The sequence below is a fragment of the Emydura macquarii genome, unplaced genomic scaffold, assembly GCF_026122565.2.
Source record: "Emydura macquarii macquarii isolate MOO-44397 ecotype Brisbane River unplaced genomic scaffold, CSIRO-AGI_Emac_v2 contig_450, whole genome shotgun sequence".
Taxonomy (NCBI): domain Eukaryota; kingdom Metazoa; phylum Chordata; order Testudines; family Chelidae; genus Emydura; species Emydura macquarii.
Genome location: NW_027130587.1, coordinates 4,624,124 through 4,644,563, shown reverse-complemented (window position 1 = coordinate 4,644,563; position 20,440 = coordinate 4,624,124). Strand labels below are relative to the sequence as shown.

Here is a 20,440-nt window from a genome sequence, read left to right as displayed (position 1 = left end):
ATGAAGTGACCAGTTAACAGCCCTCTAGTAATGGGGACTGGAGGGTGGGGAGGAATGGCTGTCAGAGAGTTGTAATGAGCCATAATTCCAGCAGTGTCCCTGATTCAGTCCATGATTTTTTGTGTCTAGCAAAGTTATTTAAGTTCCCAGGCCTGTCCTTTGAAGGGTGTTGTGCAGATTTTCTTTGACTAAGACTTGGTCAGATGTAGAATTATCATTTTGTGAAAAGTGTTTCCCCACAGGTGATAGTGTCTTTTGTCTTTAACATTTTCCTGTGTCAGTTCATGCTAGAGTGTAGTGCTTGGTTCACCCACCTCGTTGTTGAGGCATTTAGTACGCTTGGAGGGAGGTACAGTAACAATACGCCACATGTTAACAACACTCCATGATCAGTGGCATCTCCCCATGGATCTTGGTGCAGACATGAGTTAGGAGGGCTGTGCCCTTTACTTGCTCCTGGCATGCAGTCTGGTGGGCAAACTTTCCACACTAGGATGATTCGTAGGAGACAGTTTAAAACAAGATGTTTCCCAGTCTATGCGTGTGTGGGGAAAGGGAGGGTAGAAGTACGAGTCCTTCTTGTGAATAAACTATACCCTGTGTCATTGCTTCTCTTCTGAGCTGTCAGGCTGCTGGGCTGAATAAAATGAATGGTTTTTTTTCATTAACTAAAGGTAAACCTGTCCTATGAGGACACTTCTCTGAATGGACTTGTCTGTCCCACCACATTAGGGTCCAAATGCTGCCCGGTTCTGTTGCCTTATGACAGTAAGCACCTACTGTGAATTGCTGATACACAAATCTCCTTCCAAGAACATTAAGTGTGTAAGTGAAACCCATCAAAGGCAAAGATGCACTGGTAAAGGTGAAATGTGCCCTGCTGTCCCCCTCGCTGGGGGGGCTGAATGTGTGGGCCAGTTCAGGCACCATTTGGTGTATGTTGCTAGAAATCCTGCAAAGATCTGTGTAACCTGCTTTCGGGATATGTTTCAGTGGCAGTGTGTCTTCTTCCAGAAGACACTGCCTAGCCACGTGCTATACAATGTCTGTTTTCACCCTGAACAATAAAAGCAGTCTGCCATAGTGGCCTTAAAAAGAAAATAGTATAATTATCCTCATCTATAGAAAGGGAAACTGAAGTACAGCAGGGGAAGTGGTTTGTTCTAGGTAAGGGCGGTTGCAGAATGGGGAACAAAACCCAGATCTCTGGATTTCTAGTCCAATGCAGTCCCAAATGAGGATTGGTAAAATAAAGGCTCCAACAGTGAAAGTGACCAACTTTCAGCACCTCATCATGAATGAATGCAAAAATTGGACAACCTAAATGGTAAAAAGTAAATTAAAATGCATGTTTATATTATTGTAGGGTCTAGGAGTTATTTGGAATGGCACTGTCCCTTTAATTGGCTTTTGCTATGTGTTGTTTCTCTTTTTCCCCCTGAAAGAAAACTGAATTCTGAAAGATGGGGACGACTTTGGGGTCAAGCTGCCCCACTGTGTTACTCGTTCCTGGTTACTTCCAGCCTGGGATCTGCATTTTCCTGCATCTCCTTTTTCAGTAAAGTCCCTGCAACACAGTCCCCATCCCTGCTCCCTCTTCTGATGTGTTCATAGGTGATTTCCTGCGGAGTCAATCGAGGGGGGAGCAGAAGCTGCCCAGGGCACGGTGCTCTAGCTTTGTTTCTAAAGGGTTACTTTCCTATATGCACTGCAGGGGGAGGAGGCTGCAGCCTAGAGGAAGAGGTCACTCACTGCCTTTCTGAGTTCAGCTCGGGGAGGGACACAGGGATGTTTTGTGAGGCAGAGGGATGATTGGTGGGGTGCATACCTATTTATTTAAGCAAACCGGGCTTCTTGTTCCCACCCTGCTGAGTCCCACCCGGCCTCGGGGCAGAGATGAGGGGTTACCTCAAATGGACTTGTGATGACATTTTGATGCAACGGATTCAGTCTTTTGATCTGCAAAGAATGGGGCCTGCGACTGTGATGATCCGCTTGAGAGCGGCTGGCTGGCTCTACCTGGCTTTGTAGATAGGGCCTGGCCCTGGGGCAGTCAAGCGCACTCCCCGATCTGGTCCGTGTAAACCAGGCCCGGCATCGGCCCGGCTCTGGGCTCCCCCCCAGACTCCCCCTGCCCCCCACACGGGGGCGAGCCCCAGACTCTCGCACCCCCCCCCCCCCGCCGGGAGTGAGCCGCCGGCCCCGCCCCTCTCCTCCCTGCCCGTGACGGGGGGTCACGGGGTGTCTCTCGGCTCCGTCCCACCCAGGCTGGAGCTGGGCGGCTCCGGTCACGTGGTGCAGGACTCCCCGGGTCACGTGCTGGGGGGGCGGGGTCCGGCCGGCGTTGCCGTGGCAGCGGCGGAGGCGGCTGTCGCGCTCCTTGGCCGAGGCGGGCGGCGGCGGCTCCGGCGCAGCGAGCGGGGTTGAGCGGCAGCGCCCGGGCACTGCCCCTGCCGCGGTGCGTGAGTGACGGGCTGGCCCGGGGATGCCGTGCGGGGGGGGCCGGGAGGTGCTCTGGGGGCCCCCCCGGGGATGCCGTGCGGGGGGGGCTGTCTGGGGCGGAGTGCAGCGGGACCGGGGGGCCCAGCCCCGGGGGGCCTGGGTGTGGGGCTGGGGGCAGCTGCCTGCGTCCCGGGCTGGCGGGGGCAGAGCCCGGGGGCCGTGGGCTGGTGGCTCCGGGTGCCCACGTGCGGTAGGGCTGGGGTGGGGTGAAGCCCCGGAGGGCCCCTGCCATGGCACCGGGCCAGGCCATGGCACCGGGCGGTCGTGAAGCCAAGGGAGACTGAAGCCCTGCAAGGGGCGCCGAGCTCCCGGACCGGGGATGGGTGCGGGAGCCAGCGGAGGGTCTGGAGGCCGAGCGGTGACCCGGGGTCCTGAAGCCAGCAGCCTGGGCAGAGAGTGGCAGCGCTACGGTTGGGTCAGCAGAGCGGGCTGACGGTGGGTGGGAGGTGGGAGCCATCTCGCCTCCTGAGCTGACTGTGAAGAAGTCCCTGGATGTGCATTTCAGACTGTGTGCAGGCAGCGGAGACCTAAGACCGGGCAGAGCCTCGCCCGGGGATATTTGCTGCTGGGCGGCCAAAGGTGAGACAGGATGAGCTAAGAAACAGCATTAACTGGCACTGGCACAAAGCTCTCCGTCTTCCAGACGGTCTATGGGCATGCAGTGTACTGGGGACAAATGCATCTCTGCGGTACTCCCACTGGAGTCAGGAAAGTTACCCCAGGAATGAACTTGGCCCAATTCATTTGCAGTGTTGTGGTGGTTCCAGGATGTGAGAGAGATAAGGTAGGTGAGGTCATATTTTTATTGGTCCAATAAAAGATATTACCTCACCTACCCTGTCTCTTCCTTGGCCCGATTTGTGTATTAGACGGTGGAAGAGAGGGAATTGTGGATGTCTTGGCACTTGGTCCAAAACTGGACATGACACAGTGCTGGTGAATAGGCTGTGGGGAATACTGCTATGCTGACTTGTATGACCGTGCTCTTCCACCGCTGCCCTAACTTCCATTTCTTTTCCATTCTATGAGAGGCAACAGCTGGTGATCCTGCGCCTGTCATATTGCAAGGAGGGAGACCAGGATCCCTAGAATAACTCTGCCTCTCTACTCAGATGCCTGGCTAGTGACTACCGTGCAGTAAAACTGTTCTATTAAAGATGCCATCCGCATAGGAATCTCCTTCTTGAGTCTCCTATCTCAGACCTCAGAACTGTCTAGTCATTTCCCATTGCAGTCAGCAAAGATGCTCTCACCAACTGTTTTTGTGGTTTATCTGGCATTGGGCTTTTTTTAATCTGCTTGTTGCAGTATTGTTCACATTTATTTTAGGATCTCTGTCCAGCTACTTGCACCACAAGAGTGACAATTGTAGCCTGATTTTGGGTGTTTTAGTAATTTGAATGGGGTTATAGGCTCGCCAGTTGATCTGATCAGAAGATAATGAGGTTCTTGTCCTGTAATCAGGCTCCAGATGAGTTTTATAGAGACCCCGGGGTGCACGACAGGAAGGTTTACAGTGATAACCAAATTTGTATAATTTTATAAGCTTTTATTAAGATAACATAAAATGATAGACAAATGACTAATTAAAAGAAAATGAATAATCAAATGGGTAGGATTACAGTCTTATTTTAGAGACTCGTGATATATATGTATATCTATGGTATGATTTGGATTAATATACTCACACCCTTCCCTGATGACCTGGTTGAGAGAGATGTCCGGTTCCTCAACCCTTGACTAGAGAGGGGGTGGAGAGCTAGGCAGTGCTCGAGGGCTAAGAGCTATAAGGCTCAGACTAACACTACAAATAATACCAAGTGTAAACGAAGGAATCTTAATTCACTAACTAAAAGAAGCTTCAAGAAGGAGTAGCTGACAATCGTCCCAAGTAACATGATTTGCCCCTTCTTATACCCTGAGCAATATGGGTCCTCCTTCTAAGTCCAAACTTGGATTCTTCACCCCCAAATTATTAGGGTATACTTATTCTATAGACTGGCAGGTTCGTGCTTATTAATGACATATCCATATCCTTTCCAGACGATTCCAGACAGTTTGCTTATCTCACCTTTGTCATTTCTGGCCCTTTTTGTGGGTTCTGTGGTGTGTCTGTGAAGTTTACTCAGGGCATAACCTGTGACAGCCCCCACTGTTCTGATGCCTCCTGACTTATCTAGGGTAAAGGTTATAACCATCTATGTCTTATCCTTTAACTCATCATTATCTGGGCCAAAGGTCCTGAACATGCTAACTGCCTTAGCTTTCATACAGGATAAGGCCTGTAAGGTACCTTGCATTACAGCTGTAATACTTTAATATGAATCTATGACTCTATTATAATAAAACAACAATACTTGACTCTATAAGGAAAGATATATCTATATGCAAGCAAGCAAGCTAGTCCTATAGGCTACAGATTCCCCCTTTGATGTGGTGGTTGCAAAATGAACCCCATCACACAAGTGTGGATATGGATGATTAATTGTTTTAGGGGATAATTTCACCACCTCCTCCTACAGCTCGTGGTGGAGGAAGAGTATCATAGTGATGGTCTTTTATGTCCTGGTGCGTGGCAATCATGGGTACCATGGATACATATTCTCCCACATTACTATCTGGTACCTGGTTGGGTCTGGGTTTCGGCTTATACTTGTTAATTTTACACTGCATGCATCCTAATAGGATAAAGAATTCCTATTGCAATTCCCTGTACAACAATGCATCCCTATAATCCGACTTCTACCCAGAGGCTTGCTGAAGGTTCCTTGGTTTCATCCATTAATTGGGTAAATAGCCTGTTTGGCCTTGTCCATATCATTGGTACTTTGTATGAGGTGGGTCTTTTTACGAGACAATAATGATTTCAGTGATAACCCTAGTGGGGGAATATAGACAAAGAAGGTTGGTGTACTTTGGATAATTACATCTTGATAAGCTGGGTCAGACAGAATAGTAGTGATGCTCTCAAAGGTGGGACTAAGGGAAATCGCTTGATTTCCAATTAACGTTTGTTGCTTTTTAATAAAACAAGACCAAAATCTGCACCACCATTTAAATCAGGTCCACATGCAGGTAGCTGTAAAATTGGGAAAATCCAGACGAAAGGCAAAGGCCTACTTCAGCAAAACCCAGAGAGAGAATACTTGGGAGGTCGGGGGCACATCCTCGTCTCTAAGGAGGGCAGATGCTAATGGAAGAGAAGATATCTCCTCCCCTTTTGCTCTGCTCATTTTATCCTGTACATCACCAGTCACCTCCTCTAAGATGACGTCCTCCTCCTCCTCCTGCTGTGCCACTCTAGGACTTCCCTTTTCTGCTGACAGACTGCTCACAACTGCTTTACCACTAACGTGCTCTTCTGGCAACTCCTGAGACATAACCTCCGACTCTGCTTCTAAAGGTACCATGTCAGACTGAACTAACTCTCGCCCTACTTCTAGTCATTGGTCCTGCAAGTTGATCTACCTCCGTCGATTCTACCATACCAATGGGAATAGGAACCAATGCTTCCTTGTCCTCTAGCTCTCTCACAGTTTGTGTCACCGTCTGCACCTCTCTGCTTACTTTCTCTCTCAAGGAGCTCGCAGCCGAAGTCTCTGTAGCTCTGCTATACTCCGGCGATGCTGTGTGCTGATTCATCTTCTCTCTCTCTAACATCTCACAAAGCCTTTCCAACTCACTGATTCGATGTGACAACAGACCATGCTCTGATTCATAACCGTCTAGTAGACCTTCCAACTCACTGATTCGGTCTAACAACCAACCACGCTCTGATCTATAGTCATCTAGCGATCTTACGCTGGCAGCTGCCTGTTCCTGCCAGCTACGAATTTTCTCGTCTGCTTCCTGCACCTGATACCGACTTTGCTCTAACATTTTCTCCAACTCCTGTTATTTTTTATCAATGGCTAATCGGTCCTCTGAAACTTCACTTAGCTGATTTGTTAGCTTCCATTTAGTTTTCTCTTTCTCCTCCAAAGTTTGCTGGGCTTTTCTAAGTAACTCTATTTTCTTATTCAATTTCTGCCCAAGTGCACTACAAGCCGTCAGCAAACACTCTACAGCAATTCCTTTCATCTCTTTAGCCTTTCTTTTCTTTTGTTCTACCTCCTGATCAAAAACCTGACTCACCAAATAAACCCCATGGATTATTATGTTCAGAGATAATTTTACTGTCTCTTAGGCTACACCATAGGCTACACAATCCTATATTCATGGTATTTTTTTAAAAAGGAAAATCTGCTTCTTGAAAATATTATGCCAGAGTCTCACTTTCCACTCTTGTCCTGGAGCCACCTTCTCCTTTGTTTGCAAGAATGTTTCTGAGGTGTTATTTTGTTCTGATTTTTATTGTAGCATCCCTTGGGATGTTTTTATAAACATTTTATTTTATTTCTAAAGGGAAATAAATTGGGAGGTCTTGCTTCCTGCACAGTTCAGGAACTGATTTGGAATACTATGAGGGCTGAGATTGTTTGTGGCTGCTGATGCAAGATGACTAGGAGGAGGGTCTTGCGTTCTAACTACCACTGTGCCATAGGGTCAAAAATCTGAAAGAATTTGGAGAGCCCGAGAATGAGAATCCTCTGTAATTGTATCTTCAAAATAGTAGAAATTACCAGTGAGCAACTTTCCCTTATTTAGCACAGCAACCTACTCTTAGTGCACCATGGCATGGAGAAGTAGCATCCATTTTAAAATAGTGTATGGGATGACGGTTGTTTCTGCATATTGTTGGCACTTGAGTGGTGTTTACCTCCTTTACTGCTTGAAATCCTGGGGGAAATCCTGGTTTATTAGTTATGTTTGTAGTCTTAATTTGAACAGCATGGGTGTGAATAAAAAGTAACTGGTGCCAAACTCATGGCAAGGTGCTTGTCACCTTGAAGTGTGGTGCTGAGGTGAATTAGTACCACATCATGTGTGTTCCCATGCATGCACTTCTAGGTATGTATAAATATTCATAGCCTTAAAACGCTGATGTGGTCCAGTCCTATAGTAGCTCATGTTTGTTACTCGCATTGAGGTCAGTTGCAGTCTTGTTGGTACGAGAATTGATTGCAGGATCAAAGTCTCTGTTTTTCTGAAACCTCTTGATGAGAATGTGTGTGTCAGTCTTGTGCCAGCATTCACAAACCCTGCTCATTTAAATTCTACTATATCCATGAGTAACACTGTAATCATAACCCAAAAGGTTTCCATTTAAATAACAATTAGGTTAATCCATAGTATTAACGAGGGTGATGTTTGGGTTGGGGCCAGTGTTGAATGTGGTCACTTGAAATAGTCTTGCTGATTTAACTTGCTTTTCATGCAGTTGGTTGAATCTGAAGATGTTTGAACATTTATGAAACTATATAGCTGAGAAGTAAAACTTGATTGTCCTTTGGAGTCACATCTTTCCCTTCACTGAGTGGGACTGATGGAAGTAAAGGAGCACAAATATTGGTCACTTGTGGCTGATAAACATGGAATGGGGTGAGTGGATTAGGAAATCCACAGCTGTCTCCTCCAAGATGCCAGCCAGTTTGATTGCTATACATTATATGCCATTCGGCTCCTTTTGTATCTTTGCAATCTCAGCTGGCCGGAGGAAGCTGCACCCATGTAAAATGAATTGTGATCCGTCATGTGATTGTCACAGTTCAGGGCAACTGCACCTGTGTTCCCCCTCTATGGTCCACCAATGGCACTAATTTTAGGCTTCCAGCTCTCACTTACTACCTTTCTTGAGCAGAGACCCACTTCTCTTTCTCTTGTGACTGGGGTTTTCTCCAGGCTGCACAGTTCCCTGCCTACACTTCGGTATTCTCAGCAAACCAGACTTCCTAAACAGGCGAGCATCTGTGCTTTACTTTCTCTTTGAAGGCTTATGTCCAGCGTAACTGCCAGCAGTTATGAGTTACCACACAGCTCTATGTAAGTAGAGCCCTGCGCAGATACAAAATTTGTATCTGCATCTGATCCGCAATCTGCAAAAATGGTCTGCGGATATCCATGGATTTGCGGGGCTCTATTTGTAAGCAAGCATATTTATTCTTAAGGTGAAAGCATTATAGCGAAAAGATATTAAAACAATAAAAGAACCTATACATGTACTAATAAGTTTACCAGAGCTTACATACACACCCCAGACTCCAACAAAGGCTCTGGTAGGACTCAGTCCTTCAAAACCCATACGGGATTTTCTGTGGTTACATTCATAACAGCCTTAGCTCAGACTAGATTAGTGTTTCCTTTATACAGGTTGGGCCTTTGATCTTGTGACTCCGGGACAGGTAAGCTATTGACAATAGTCCTCCCTTCAGGGTGTAGCTTCAAAAGGCTGGACTTCTGCAAAACCGGAAGTGGACATTTGCATTTGCTTCCCCGTAGAGATTCCTCAGGCAAACCACTTGATACTGTTTGTCCAAAAGTCCATTTTTGTCTGGCCCATTGTTCAAAATGGTCCTCTGAAGTTCATAAAACTTCTCAGGTTCACCCTAAGGAGGTTACATACAATCCCAGCCCACATTAATACATAAACTTTGCCTTTGATACAATAAACTTCAAAGCACTTACATTTAACTGAATACGGGTCTTCAAGGATATTGCAGGAAATTGCCATATCTTTCATGCTGATTTAATTGAAGTGCCTCAATTTAGAAAATTAATTAAAATTGACGCACTGAATGCAATAACTGATGTTACAGAAGTGCTTTAATAAGATGCTTTTGAGACACGTCCATGATGCAGTATGGAATTAAACTGTGTCACCTGGAAACAAAGTAGAAAGAACAAGTAAGACATATGTGTGAAAAAATAAGGGCAACCATCTTAAAACAAGCAAGTAAGGATGGAGGGGAGGGGCAGAATTAAGCACTGGTTTTAAGTTGAAATATAGTCTGGCAGCAACCTAGAGATACGAAGTTCAGCTGTCACCAGTCCCTCCTGAACTCATGCTGAAAGTAGTTCACAGTCTTATTTATGTAGTCTTTGCCCATGGCAGTTTCAAGGGGGAGCCTACAGCAGTGACAGATGATCAGGGAGTAGAGATGAGAGCTCTACGTGTGATGCAATCCGTTTTACATCTACCTCCCGAGGGTAATTTTTTAAATGTAGCTTTTTACTGGATTCCTGTCTATACATCGTATACAAATCAGGCTAATAAAACAGTCTCTGGGATTGTCCTCTCCTGTGCAATAGTTTATATTTGTTCTTGCTACTATTGCCGTCCTGACCATGCAAATATTTTATTTCTCTAGCATTTCTTTCATCATGAGTTCCGAGTTAAATGTCCCAGCGGATCCTGCCACTCCTGCTTGCGGCTCTGAGCCTGGCACAAAGGGCATGGATTATCGGGATTGGGTCCGGCGCAGCTATCTGGAATTGGTCACTTCAAATCATCACTCTGTTCAGGCCCTCGCATGGAGAAAACTCTATCTGAGCCGAGCTAAGCTCAAAGCTTCCAGCAGAACGTCTGCTTTGCTCTCTGGATTTGCTATGGTATGATTTTATAGTTGCTGGATTGTGAAATATTGAGTTTTGTAAAACCTTCCCCTGTTAATAGGGGCTGTTTTCTGTAGATGGAGCAGGATATTCAATAATGTCCTTATTTGGTGGTAAGGAATCTGTGTGTGACTTTTTGTTTGGCTGCTGTTGAAAAGTTTTAACACCGTGGTCAGCTCTCTCAAGACACTTGTTGCAGTGTTGTGAGATCAGCTGTATAGAAATAGTCCCATGGAGCCCTAAAACCCACGTCTCAAAGTATCGGCTGGCCTGTAGCTAACTGACAGCCAGCAGGAGTATTTGGCTTAAACAAAACACTTGCATATGATGTTGGTGTGATGAACCTCCCCCTTATCTGACCTCTGGAGCTCATTGGTGGCAGGAATTAAAACTCCTCTCTCTATACATGCACAGCAGGTGTGTCTGGTGGTGGGGTAGAGGAAGAAAAACACTGCTCAGGGTAATGCAGACCTGGTATCACGGCTTTTTGGTTCCTGAAGCTTGTCCTTTGAATACATCCATGTAAAGAGGTGTGTTGTTTCAGGAGTGAAGAGAGAGAGAAACAGGACCTATAGAGAATTTTTGGTTTGCTTTCAGGTTTTTTTAACATTATGGTAGCAAATTTTTCTCTGGGTTATTGGGGATTTTTATGGGTATGGGGGAAAGGAGTGGGGGTTATATTTCTTTTTACCTTTTTGTAGTTCATCCCCTCCCTGTGGATATTTTTTCTTTGTGGTTATTGTGTGTATATATATATGTGTATTCACATAATATAGTAATGCACAGTAGAACCTCCATTTGACAGACTAAATGGGGATTGAGGAGTTCATTGAAAGTTCATAAAACTGAATATCTCAAAATTACAACGGATAAGTTATGCATAAGTTGCAGTACAGTGCACGGCATCACTTTCTTCTAGTCCTTCAAACCATGCAAAGCAATTTCCAATGCATTGAAGGTATCAGAATGTGAAAGGATGTCAACTTGTTTTTCATTGATATCACTTTTGTTATGTGTGGGGTTTTTTTTTGTTTTTTTTATTCCCTCCCGTCCCCCACCAGGTCAGGAAAAATGGTTCGTCTAGTTGGTTGTTCATAAGATTGGTGCTCATAAAATTGAGGTTCTACTATATTTAAGTCAGGTTGTAACTTCTTTTGTATTTTGAAGTAGCAGATGGAAACGTCTAACTGGAAAAGGTTGCAGATGACTGATCCAACACATTTTTATTAGATCCTCTAGAGTAGCAGCTTTCTTCATATTAGGCCATGTCTACACTAGAAGTGCTTTACCAGTATAGGAATAGCGGTATGCCGTATACTATACCGGCCAAGGACTTCTAGTGTGGACACAGGTTATACCAGCAAAACTGTACTTTGTACCAGTATAGAAAAATCACACACACACACCCCCCCGCCCTTGCACGAGCGAAACAAGCTATACTGCAGAAAGCACAGTTTTGCAGGTATGGTTGCATCTGTGCTAAGAACTTCTTCAACCATTACTGACAGAGCTATGCTGGAGGAAGTGTGCTCCCTTACTGACAGAGCTATGCGGGCAGAAGTCTGCGGTGTAGACATGGCCTAAAAATCAGTAGTTAATATGTTGGTTATTATAACATGAGAACAGCCATATTGGGTCAGACCAGTGGTCCGTCTAGCCCTGTATCCTGTCTTCTGACAGTGGCCGATGCCTTGTTCATTCCCTCTGAAGAACCTGGCAATTTATCAAGTGATCCAGCTCGTCATCCACTCCCAGCTTCTGGCAGCTGGAGGTTTAGGGATATTTATAGAATGGGATTGCATCCCTGAGCATCTTGGCTAATAGCTTTATCCTCCATGAACTTATCTCATTCTTTTTTGAACCCAGTTATACTTTTTGACTTCATAACATCCCCTGGCAATGAGTTCCACTGTTTGACTGTGCATTGTGTGATGAGGTACTTCCTTTTGTTTGTTTTAAACCTGCTGCCTATGAATTTAATTGGATGACACCTAGTTCTTGTTTTTTGAAGGATAAATAACACTTCTCTACAGGGGAAATGGAACTAGGAGTGCTGGGGATGCAGCGTCACCCCCTGACTTGAAGTAGTAATAACAACCGAATACATGGTTTCCACTTTCAGCACCCCCACTATAAAAAATTTTCACAGCACCCCTGCTTCTCTATTCACTTTCTCCACATCATGATTTTATAGACCTCTATCATAGCTGCCCTTAGCCATCTCTTTTCTAAGATGAACAGTCCCAATCCTTTTAATCTCTCCTCAGACTGAAGCTGTTCCATACCCCTAGTCATTTTTGTTGCCTTTCTTTGTATCTTTTCCAATTCTAATATATCTTTTTTGAGATGGGGTGACTAGAACTGCCTGCAATGTTCAAGGTGTGGGCGTACCATATTTATATAGTGGCATTATGATCTTTTCTGTTTTATTATCTACCCCTTTCCTAATGGTGCCTAACATTGTTAGCTTTTTTTTGACTGCCGCTGCAGACTGAGCGGATATTTTGAGAGAACTATCCACAGTGACTCCAAGATCTTTTACTTGAGTAGTAACAGGTAATTTAGAACCCATCATTTTGGCAGTTCATTTGCTGTTCTCGGTGGTGGCAGATGACAGAACAAGGAGCAACGGTCTCAAGTTACAGGGGGGGAGGTCTAGGTTGGACATTAGGAAAAAGTTTTTCACTAGGAGGGTGGTGAAGCACTGGAATGGGTTACCTAGGGAGGTGGTGGAATCTCCATCCTTAGAGGTTTTTAAGCTGAGGCTTGACAAAACCCTGGCTGGGATGATATAGCTGAGGTTAGTCCTGCTTTGAGCAGAGGGTTGGACTAGATGACCTCCTGAGGTCCCTTCCAACTCTAATATTCTGTGATTCTGTGATAGGTATAGTTGGGATTCATTTTTTTCAATGTTCATTATTTTGCATTTATCAGTATTAAATTTCATCTGCCATTTTGTTGCCCAGTCACCCAGTTTAGTGAGATCCCTTTGCAACTCTTTGCGATCAGCTTTAGACTTAACTATCTTGAGCAATTTTGTCATCTTACTGTTCACCCCCTTTTCTGGATCATTTATGAATACGTTGAACAGCACATGACCCAGTAGCGATACTTGGGGGACTCTACTGTTCACCTCTCTCCATTGTGAAAACTGACCATTTATTCCTATCCTTTGTTTCCTATCTTTTAACCAGTTACTGATTCATGAGCAGACTTTCCTCTGATCCCATGACTGCTTAGTTTGCTTAAAAGCCTTTGGTGAGGGACCTTGTCAAAGGCTTTCTGAAAGTCCAAGTACACTGTATCCACTGGATCACCCTTGTCCACATGCTTGTTGACACCCTCAAAGAATTCTAATAGATTGGTGAGCCTGATTTCCCTTTACAAAAGCCTCTTCCCCAACATATTGTGTATATCTACATGTCTAATAATTCTGTTCTTTACTACTGTTTCAGCTAATTTGCCGGGTACTGAAGTTAGACTTGCTAGACTGTAATTTCCAGGAATGGCTCTGGAGCCTTTTTAAAAATCGGCGATACGTTAGCTACCTCCCAGTTATCTGGTACAAGGCTGATTTAAGCAATAGGTTACATATCACAATTAGTAGTTCTGCGATTTCATATCCGTGAATACCATCTGGTCCTAGTGACTAATTAGTGTTTAATTTGTCAATTTGTTCCAAAACCTCCTTTTCTGACACCTCAGTCTGGGACAGCAGCTCAGATTTGTCACTTTGAAAGAATAACTCAGGTGTGGGGATCTCACACATGTCCTCTGTAGTGAAGATTGATGCAAAGAATTAATTTAGTTTCTCCGCAATGGCCATATCTTTCTTCAGTGCTCCTTTAGCACCTCGATCAACCAGTGTCCCACTGACTGCTTGGCAGAGTTCCTTCTTCTGATGTACTTAAATTTTTTTTTGCTGTTAGTTTTTGTGTCTTTAGCTAGTTACCCTTCAAATTCTTTCTTGGCCTGCTTTATTTTACTTTAAAATACATTTTGCTTGGCTTGCCTGTACTTTTGCACTTGACTTGCCGTAGTCTATGCTCCTTTCTATTTTCCTCACTAGGGTTCGACTATTAGACATTCTTAGAGTCTATAGGTAAAATCTGCTCCTTTTTGGTAGTATATAGCATAATTATTGTATGTCTTTAGAGAGAGAATTTTGTAGTAAGAATAGTGTTATCATTTTAGCTATAATGCATGCTGCAACCTGATCCAGGCAAACAGACCTTCTATGCCCACATGGAGTGTCACTGAAATCCACGGGACTGCTCCTGGGATCAGGGTCTACCCACATAGATCCATGTGCAGGACTGGAAATCACAGTGTTCACTCTGAAAACAAATCCCGACTTCTTAACTCACTGAACACAAACAGCAATGACAAATTCTCAGCAAATATACAGCATAAACCATCTCACTTCTATTTATGGCATATTCACAAGGTGTTTGGATGTCTGCTAAAATTATCCACTTCACTTCCTGCTATCTGATCTGTCTCAGAAGGATTCTTGCTCCTGTTGGATTTTTTCGGTCCAACTGTTGTGAGAACTTCAGAGCTGATTCCAAGGAGCATTGGTGGTTTGGGGTATATATTAAAAATTGAAAGAAAATAGATCAAAATGACTTTTATTTTGCATGGCCAGCATTTATATTCAAATAAGTGGGATCTCCTCTGGTCTTGGGTATTACTTGCAATATGTTTTCTTCAAAAACCTAACTTTCAGAACATAGTAATTCCCTTAATTTGTGCAAGTTTACTTATTTTTCTCCAGCTGATAGAATTGGGCACTCCACTTAATGACCATGATATAATTTGCAGCTAATTTATTTCTGCTGCAATAATTCAGTAGGCAAATACTTAAGCAGGCTGTGTACTCTCTCCTAAGAGAGGCAACAATCTGGCTATTGATGGAAGTAAAATGTATTCCAAAGTCTTATGTACATTTAAATATGTAAATAAAATAAGTCCAAAGTAACATAGTATGGGACTAGGATTCAGATCCTTTCACCACTCTGTTGCTGTTTCCAATTCAACAGAGATCCAATAGTGGCTGAAAATTGTTACCAGCTAATGGCTGTTTTATGATCTATGTGAAACAAGCTACTGGTCTGGGTCCTGTTCCTATTGGGCAGGCATCCACATTACACAAACAATCATCACTCTTACTGGCAGTCTCAGCAGAGAGTTCAAAGACAGAATAGGTCAGGAAGATGGAACTCCTCTTTTTCCCTTACGTGTATTCTAGTCTCGTTTGAGGCATATTGTCAGGGCAGATGGGGGAAGGTCTGAATTGTCACTGCACTTATTCTGTGCACGCTGCAGACAGAGGGCCTCTGGCACCAATGTCCTCAGTTTAACGCTTCTCAGAAGCACTAAATTCATTTTAAAAAGAAAGATGTTCAGAAATCCCCTTAAACATTTTCCTGGCTGAGATAAGAGCTGCTTCTGCAATCAGCTTCCTTGGCTTGTTGTCACATTGCTATGGGATTTGTCTAGTTTTTTCCCCCATTAGATATACTGGCCTATTTACAGAAGCTGCCCACCCATGTGCTTGATAACATATTTTTGTTCAGAGTTACCATCAACATCTTGCCTCACAGCATCAGTCCTAGCCCGCATTTCTGAAGACAAGAAGATTCTCTGTAATCGAATCCTGGAGAAGCCAGGGAGTATATTGAACTAAATGTTGTAATAAATTTTCACATTATCACTGATAATGCAGAAACAAATCAAGAGCTCAGTCCTGCAAGGATCTTGTGTTCTTTGCCTCGCACAGAACTTAAGCATCGGCTTATCTTTAAATGCATGAGTCATCTCGCTGATTCCAGTGCTGCAACTATTAAGTTTATAGTTAAGCACATGCTTAAGTTCTTTGCTGGGTCAGGGCAAATTGCTCAGCAAATTGGGAGATCAAACTCTAGGTATCTCTAGCTACATTTCCAGGGGCAAGTTAAAGGAGTAGAGGGCCCTGAGATCATAGTGTGTCAATGTAGTATTTGATATGACGCTATGTTAAATATTGAGAGCCTAATGATACCTCCAGTTTAGGAACCCAGAAGCTATGCATTCCCAGTGGCCCTTGCCAGTCATTCTGTGTCATCATTTGAAGAAGGAAACTGTAATCTCCTTTCTGCCCTAAATCTTGTATATAAACTATCTAATCCTGACCCTGCCTTCCCCAAGGTCAGAGTTCATTCTCTCTCTCTCAAAGTTGCCCAGCAGTGACTGCTTGAACTAATGGTCCCAAGACTAACTTCACATTGTCTAAATATTCCAATAAAATATTTTATTTTACAGAATGAGCGATGAAAATAAATTCTAGGTATAAAAATAAACTTGACTAAATGACTAATATGGAAAACTTTGCCAGGCCGACCCTATGCTGAGTTACTTGTACTGAAACATTTACCAGGACCTCCAGCATGATGTTAGCTTATCCTTTTTCTCTGACCATGGATGGAGAGCAATGTGATAGTCTTTGAGGGGAAAAGTGCAAAGAGGAGACAACATTTCTTCAATACTTGTTTTGGCTAAATAAAATCTCTTCCTCCTTTCCTTTCCCCTCCAGCCCTCCCTCTTTTTCCAGACAGTTGTTGTTTACCTGTGAAATATCTCTTATAGATTCATCAGTCAATCTTAAAGATTCATCAGTTCACACCACTGAGGCCAGCTTTAGAGAACATGTTAGTCTGAGAGGGAACACCCAATAACCTGGAAACTGTTGTCTGCACAAATGGCAATAAGTGGTCATTGATATTTTGACCTGCTAGGCTGATAGGTTTAATAAAAAGCCTTAAATCCCATATCTAGGTAAAATTCCCATCCAATATGCTGAACACTGTGTCTGTTCTTTGGGTCTTGTACCCTCCCTCAAACGACAGTCTTATTTTTCCAGTCTAATATGGTGTGGTTCACATGCAGCATTGTAGAACAGCACAGTGGGGAATACGGAGTCCTTTTCACTTGGGAGCTCAAATAGTTGAGGACTGCTGGTCCCCTCCCTGAATCAAAAGAGAGGGAATGACAAGGAGAGAATGTCTGCAAGCATATCTCATACAGCAAAGCATACATTTTGATTAAAAGATTCATGCTTGTCATGGTTGGTGATGCTAAGACCCTCATTAATCCTTTCTGACTTAACCCTTTAAATGTCCAAAGTCAGTGTTTTCTATCACATGACTACTAACGATGAGTACTGAAGGTATGTGATGAGCTACGTGTTTGGCTGAGCTGTTACCTGTGTCAGAGTTACACTTGCTACCTAATAAATTCCTCCTTTTGAGCATTTTGTTTGATGCTAGTCATATGGGTCACAGTTATGAGAGAGTTTGCTAAAAAACTGCAATATTGAAATACTTTCCTGTGGACTTGGATGTAACTTTGTGGTAAGCCTTGAAAAAGGGAAATCTATAGACTGTGCATGCATCGTTTGAAAACAGAAATGATCCTTTTAGGCTCCAATTCAGGAAAGCACTTAAGCATGTGCTTAAGCACTCTTTCTGAATAAGAATGTTTCCTGAACTGGAGCCTTGAAATGTGCAGGAATTCTAGCAGCTGATCATTATCATTTTTTCCCCCAGGTTGCCATGGTGGAGGTGCAATTAGAGATGCAGTATAAGTACCCGCAAATGCTGCTGATTGCGTTCAGTGCTTGCACAACAGTGCTGGTAGCAGTTCATCTCTTCGCCCTTCTCATCAGTACCTGTATACTACCTAATGTGGAAGCGGTGAGTAACATACACAACCTGAACTCCATCAGTGAATCCCCACATGAACGCATGCACGTCTACATAGAACTGGCCTGGGGTTTCTCCACAGTTTTGGGAATTCTCCTTTTCCTCGCTGAGGTTGTGCTTCTGTGCTGGATAAAATTTCTGCCTGTGGACTCTATTATGAAAAATGAGACTACCATCATCCAAAAGCCCAGCGGCCATGTGGGCTGGCAAGCAGCCCTGGTCTCCACCATCATCATGGTCCCAGTGGGTCTGATTTTTGTTGTCTTCACCATTCACTTCTACCGTTCTCTAGTGCGGCACAAAACAGAGCGACATAACCGGGAGATTGAAGAGCTTCACAAACTGAAAGTGCAATTAGATGGACATGACAGAGGGTTGCAGGTAGTGTGACAGAGGAACAGGGATCTGTTTCCAAACAAATCATTTTGCTGAGGCTAAGAGCAAAATAAACATTTTGCTAACAGGAGCAACCCAAACCAGTGATGGATTATTTGGGGGTCTGACCATCTAAAATGCGAATTGTTTGGTTTAAAGGGCAATGGGTCCTAGTACTTTTCCAAACAATGGGGTCTGTGGCCTACTTCTGGTCCCACACAATTGTGTACTTAAGTTGATACTGCCATATAGTTACACTTTACCTGCTTTAATATTGTGTTCTGAAGGGTGGTTTCCAAATGGTTATATTTTAACAGTGCAACATTCTGTTGCCAAGAGTAAAACTACTTCACACTTCAAGCAAAGCCCCTTTTTTAAGTGTCAGAGCTCCCTTGCTGGCCGTGGAGCAGCAAACACAACGACTGTTTCCAGAGTTGAGCTGATAAGTAATGGTATCTACTACATATCTGAAGACGTTCTGAAAGCAATGCAGAACATTGGGGGTTTGTTACCTTTATTATAAAAAGGGTGTTACAGAAACAGGTAACTAGAATGATACAAGGGGTTGGAAATCAGCAGTCTTAGTACATATTTTCCCCTTTGCTATCCTCTCTTGCTATTCCCTAACCCTCTTTTACAACAGGGGAGAGAGAATTTCAGAGTGGCAAGTGGCTGGGAAGCTCTGTTTTGCCTGCTTCAGTAGTATCTATTATTTTACAGTGACTGCATGCCAAGATCTTCTAATGTTACTGATAATGAAAGTTTGTGTGTTCAAGGAAGGCTTACAGATATTTTCATTTTTAACAAAAAAGACATTGTTAAAGCAGGAAACTAACTGGGAATTTAAAAAGACATGACAGACTTTTGAAGGACTAGAAAAGCAGATTTAAAGGGGTGAGAAAAGATAGCACATAGCATACTGTTGAAACCTGTCACTGTGTTTTCTTCATTTTCTTTGTACATATCAGAAGATGTATGTGTTTTGCTGGCCTGGTTTGCCACAGAGGGCTCAGAGTCCAGATCCCGTGCTTTTCCCTTGTTCTTTGTGCTGGTTGTGCCTGAGAAAGTTCACCATTCTTAGCCCTGAGGGAAGAAAGCATCTTGCATTTTATCAAACCACACATTCCCCTTGTGCCATGTGGAGCTGCATTTTTGAGTTTGGAGTGAGCCGCATCCAGTCTTTGCCAGTCCAAAGAGAAAGCTGCATGCGGTTCAAGTATTTCAGCAGTAGAGAAAGTGATTCTTCTTTGTGCTTGCATAGCTTAATGGGTGAAACTTGTAAAGCACTGTAGCATATTTTTGGGTGAAAGTACAAATAAAGTCACAGTTATAACTACTTCATGGGGAGGAAGACTATTGTTCTGCAGTTAGTAGCTTGATTTTAGTTTTTAAAGGAAAAATAACATGCATTTCAGCTACAGAAATATGTCAAATATTTAAGCAAAATTGTTCTGTCCTGCCTCATCACGCTCAGTAACCAGCAGGATGCCGTCCGTGCTAATTTCAGGCTCTACTCTCTTGCATACTTTAATAGTTTTACAATTTGTGCCAGTTCTTGAATAATTCTAAAATAATTGAAGAAGTTTGTAATGTTTTATTTAATTCCTTCCGATTGACCACTGGTATTTAGGAAATATAATATCAATGTACTAAGTATCAGATTCCCAGTGTGTGCGAAAAAATGAGTGCAGCAAGATGAGACTATATCTTTAAATATCTCTCTCTGACAAATTTCCGTGGAAGCCAGCTCCAATTCTTTCTTTTTCATTTTAACTCAATCATTCCTGGGCAAGCATCTTAGCACTTGTCTGGTTTTTCATCAGTTATTCTTAACTTCTTTGACATGTGCCATGTTTACACAGGACTACTTTGTAGTACTTTCCAAATACACAATGTAAGGACTTTATTCCTGGAAGGGGATGGTTTTAAAATTCATGCTAGACCACCTGAAGGTAATTTCAGTGACCTTCCGTACCAAACTCTAATGCGTTTCTTTATATAGAAAAGTGTTTTGAATGTCACACAGTAATCTCTTCATCCATTGTTGAAACATAGCCACTATTTTACATTGCACAGGTACACGGAGCAAGTTTTAGAACTGGACTTTAATACTGATTGCAATTGAAATTCCAGGGATGGTTTAGGGTTGAATTCTACCCCACCTCACCCCTTGTCTCATCACCACAGTATAAATTAGAATTGACATGTCAAAACCAGATCAGGATCATAGTATGAAAATCAGAATATAAAAAGTAGTGCTTGATAGAGGACTCCTTCACCTAGAGAACATGGTGAGGTCAGAATAGATGGGATGGATCCTTTTTCTACTT

The 20,440-nt window shown here is 43.4% G+C and overlaps 1 protein-coding gene across 2 annotated transcripts; it reads left to right on the top strand.

Moving 5' to 3' along the window:
- The first annotated feature begins 2,306 nt into the window (after positions 1-2,306).
- ORAI2 (ORAI calcium release-activated calcium modulator 2) lies at positions 2,307-19,764 on the top strand. Of its 2 annotated transcripts, XM_067537826.1 has the most exons (4): positions 2,307-2,458; positions 3,008-3,081; positions 9,750-9,990; positions 17,580-19,764. In XM_067537826.1, exons 3-4 carry the CDS (start codon positions 9,763-9,765, stop codon positions 18,123-18,125), a joined length of 774 nt encoding a protein of 257 aa, XP_067393927.1. In that variant the 5' UTR covers positions 2,307-2,458; positions 3,008-3,081; positions 9,750-9,762; the 3' UTR covers positions 18,126-19,764. The 2 variants fall into 2 exon arrangements, with proteins under 2 accessions (XP_067393927.1, XP_067393926.1); XM_067537825.1 differs by lacking the exons at positions 2,307-2,458; positions 3,008-3,081 and having other exon boundaries at positions 9,699-9,990.
- Positions 19,765-20,440: the final 676 nt, after the last annotated feature.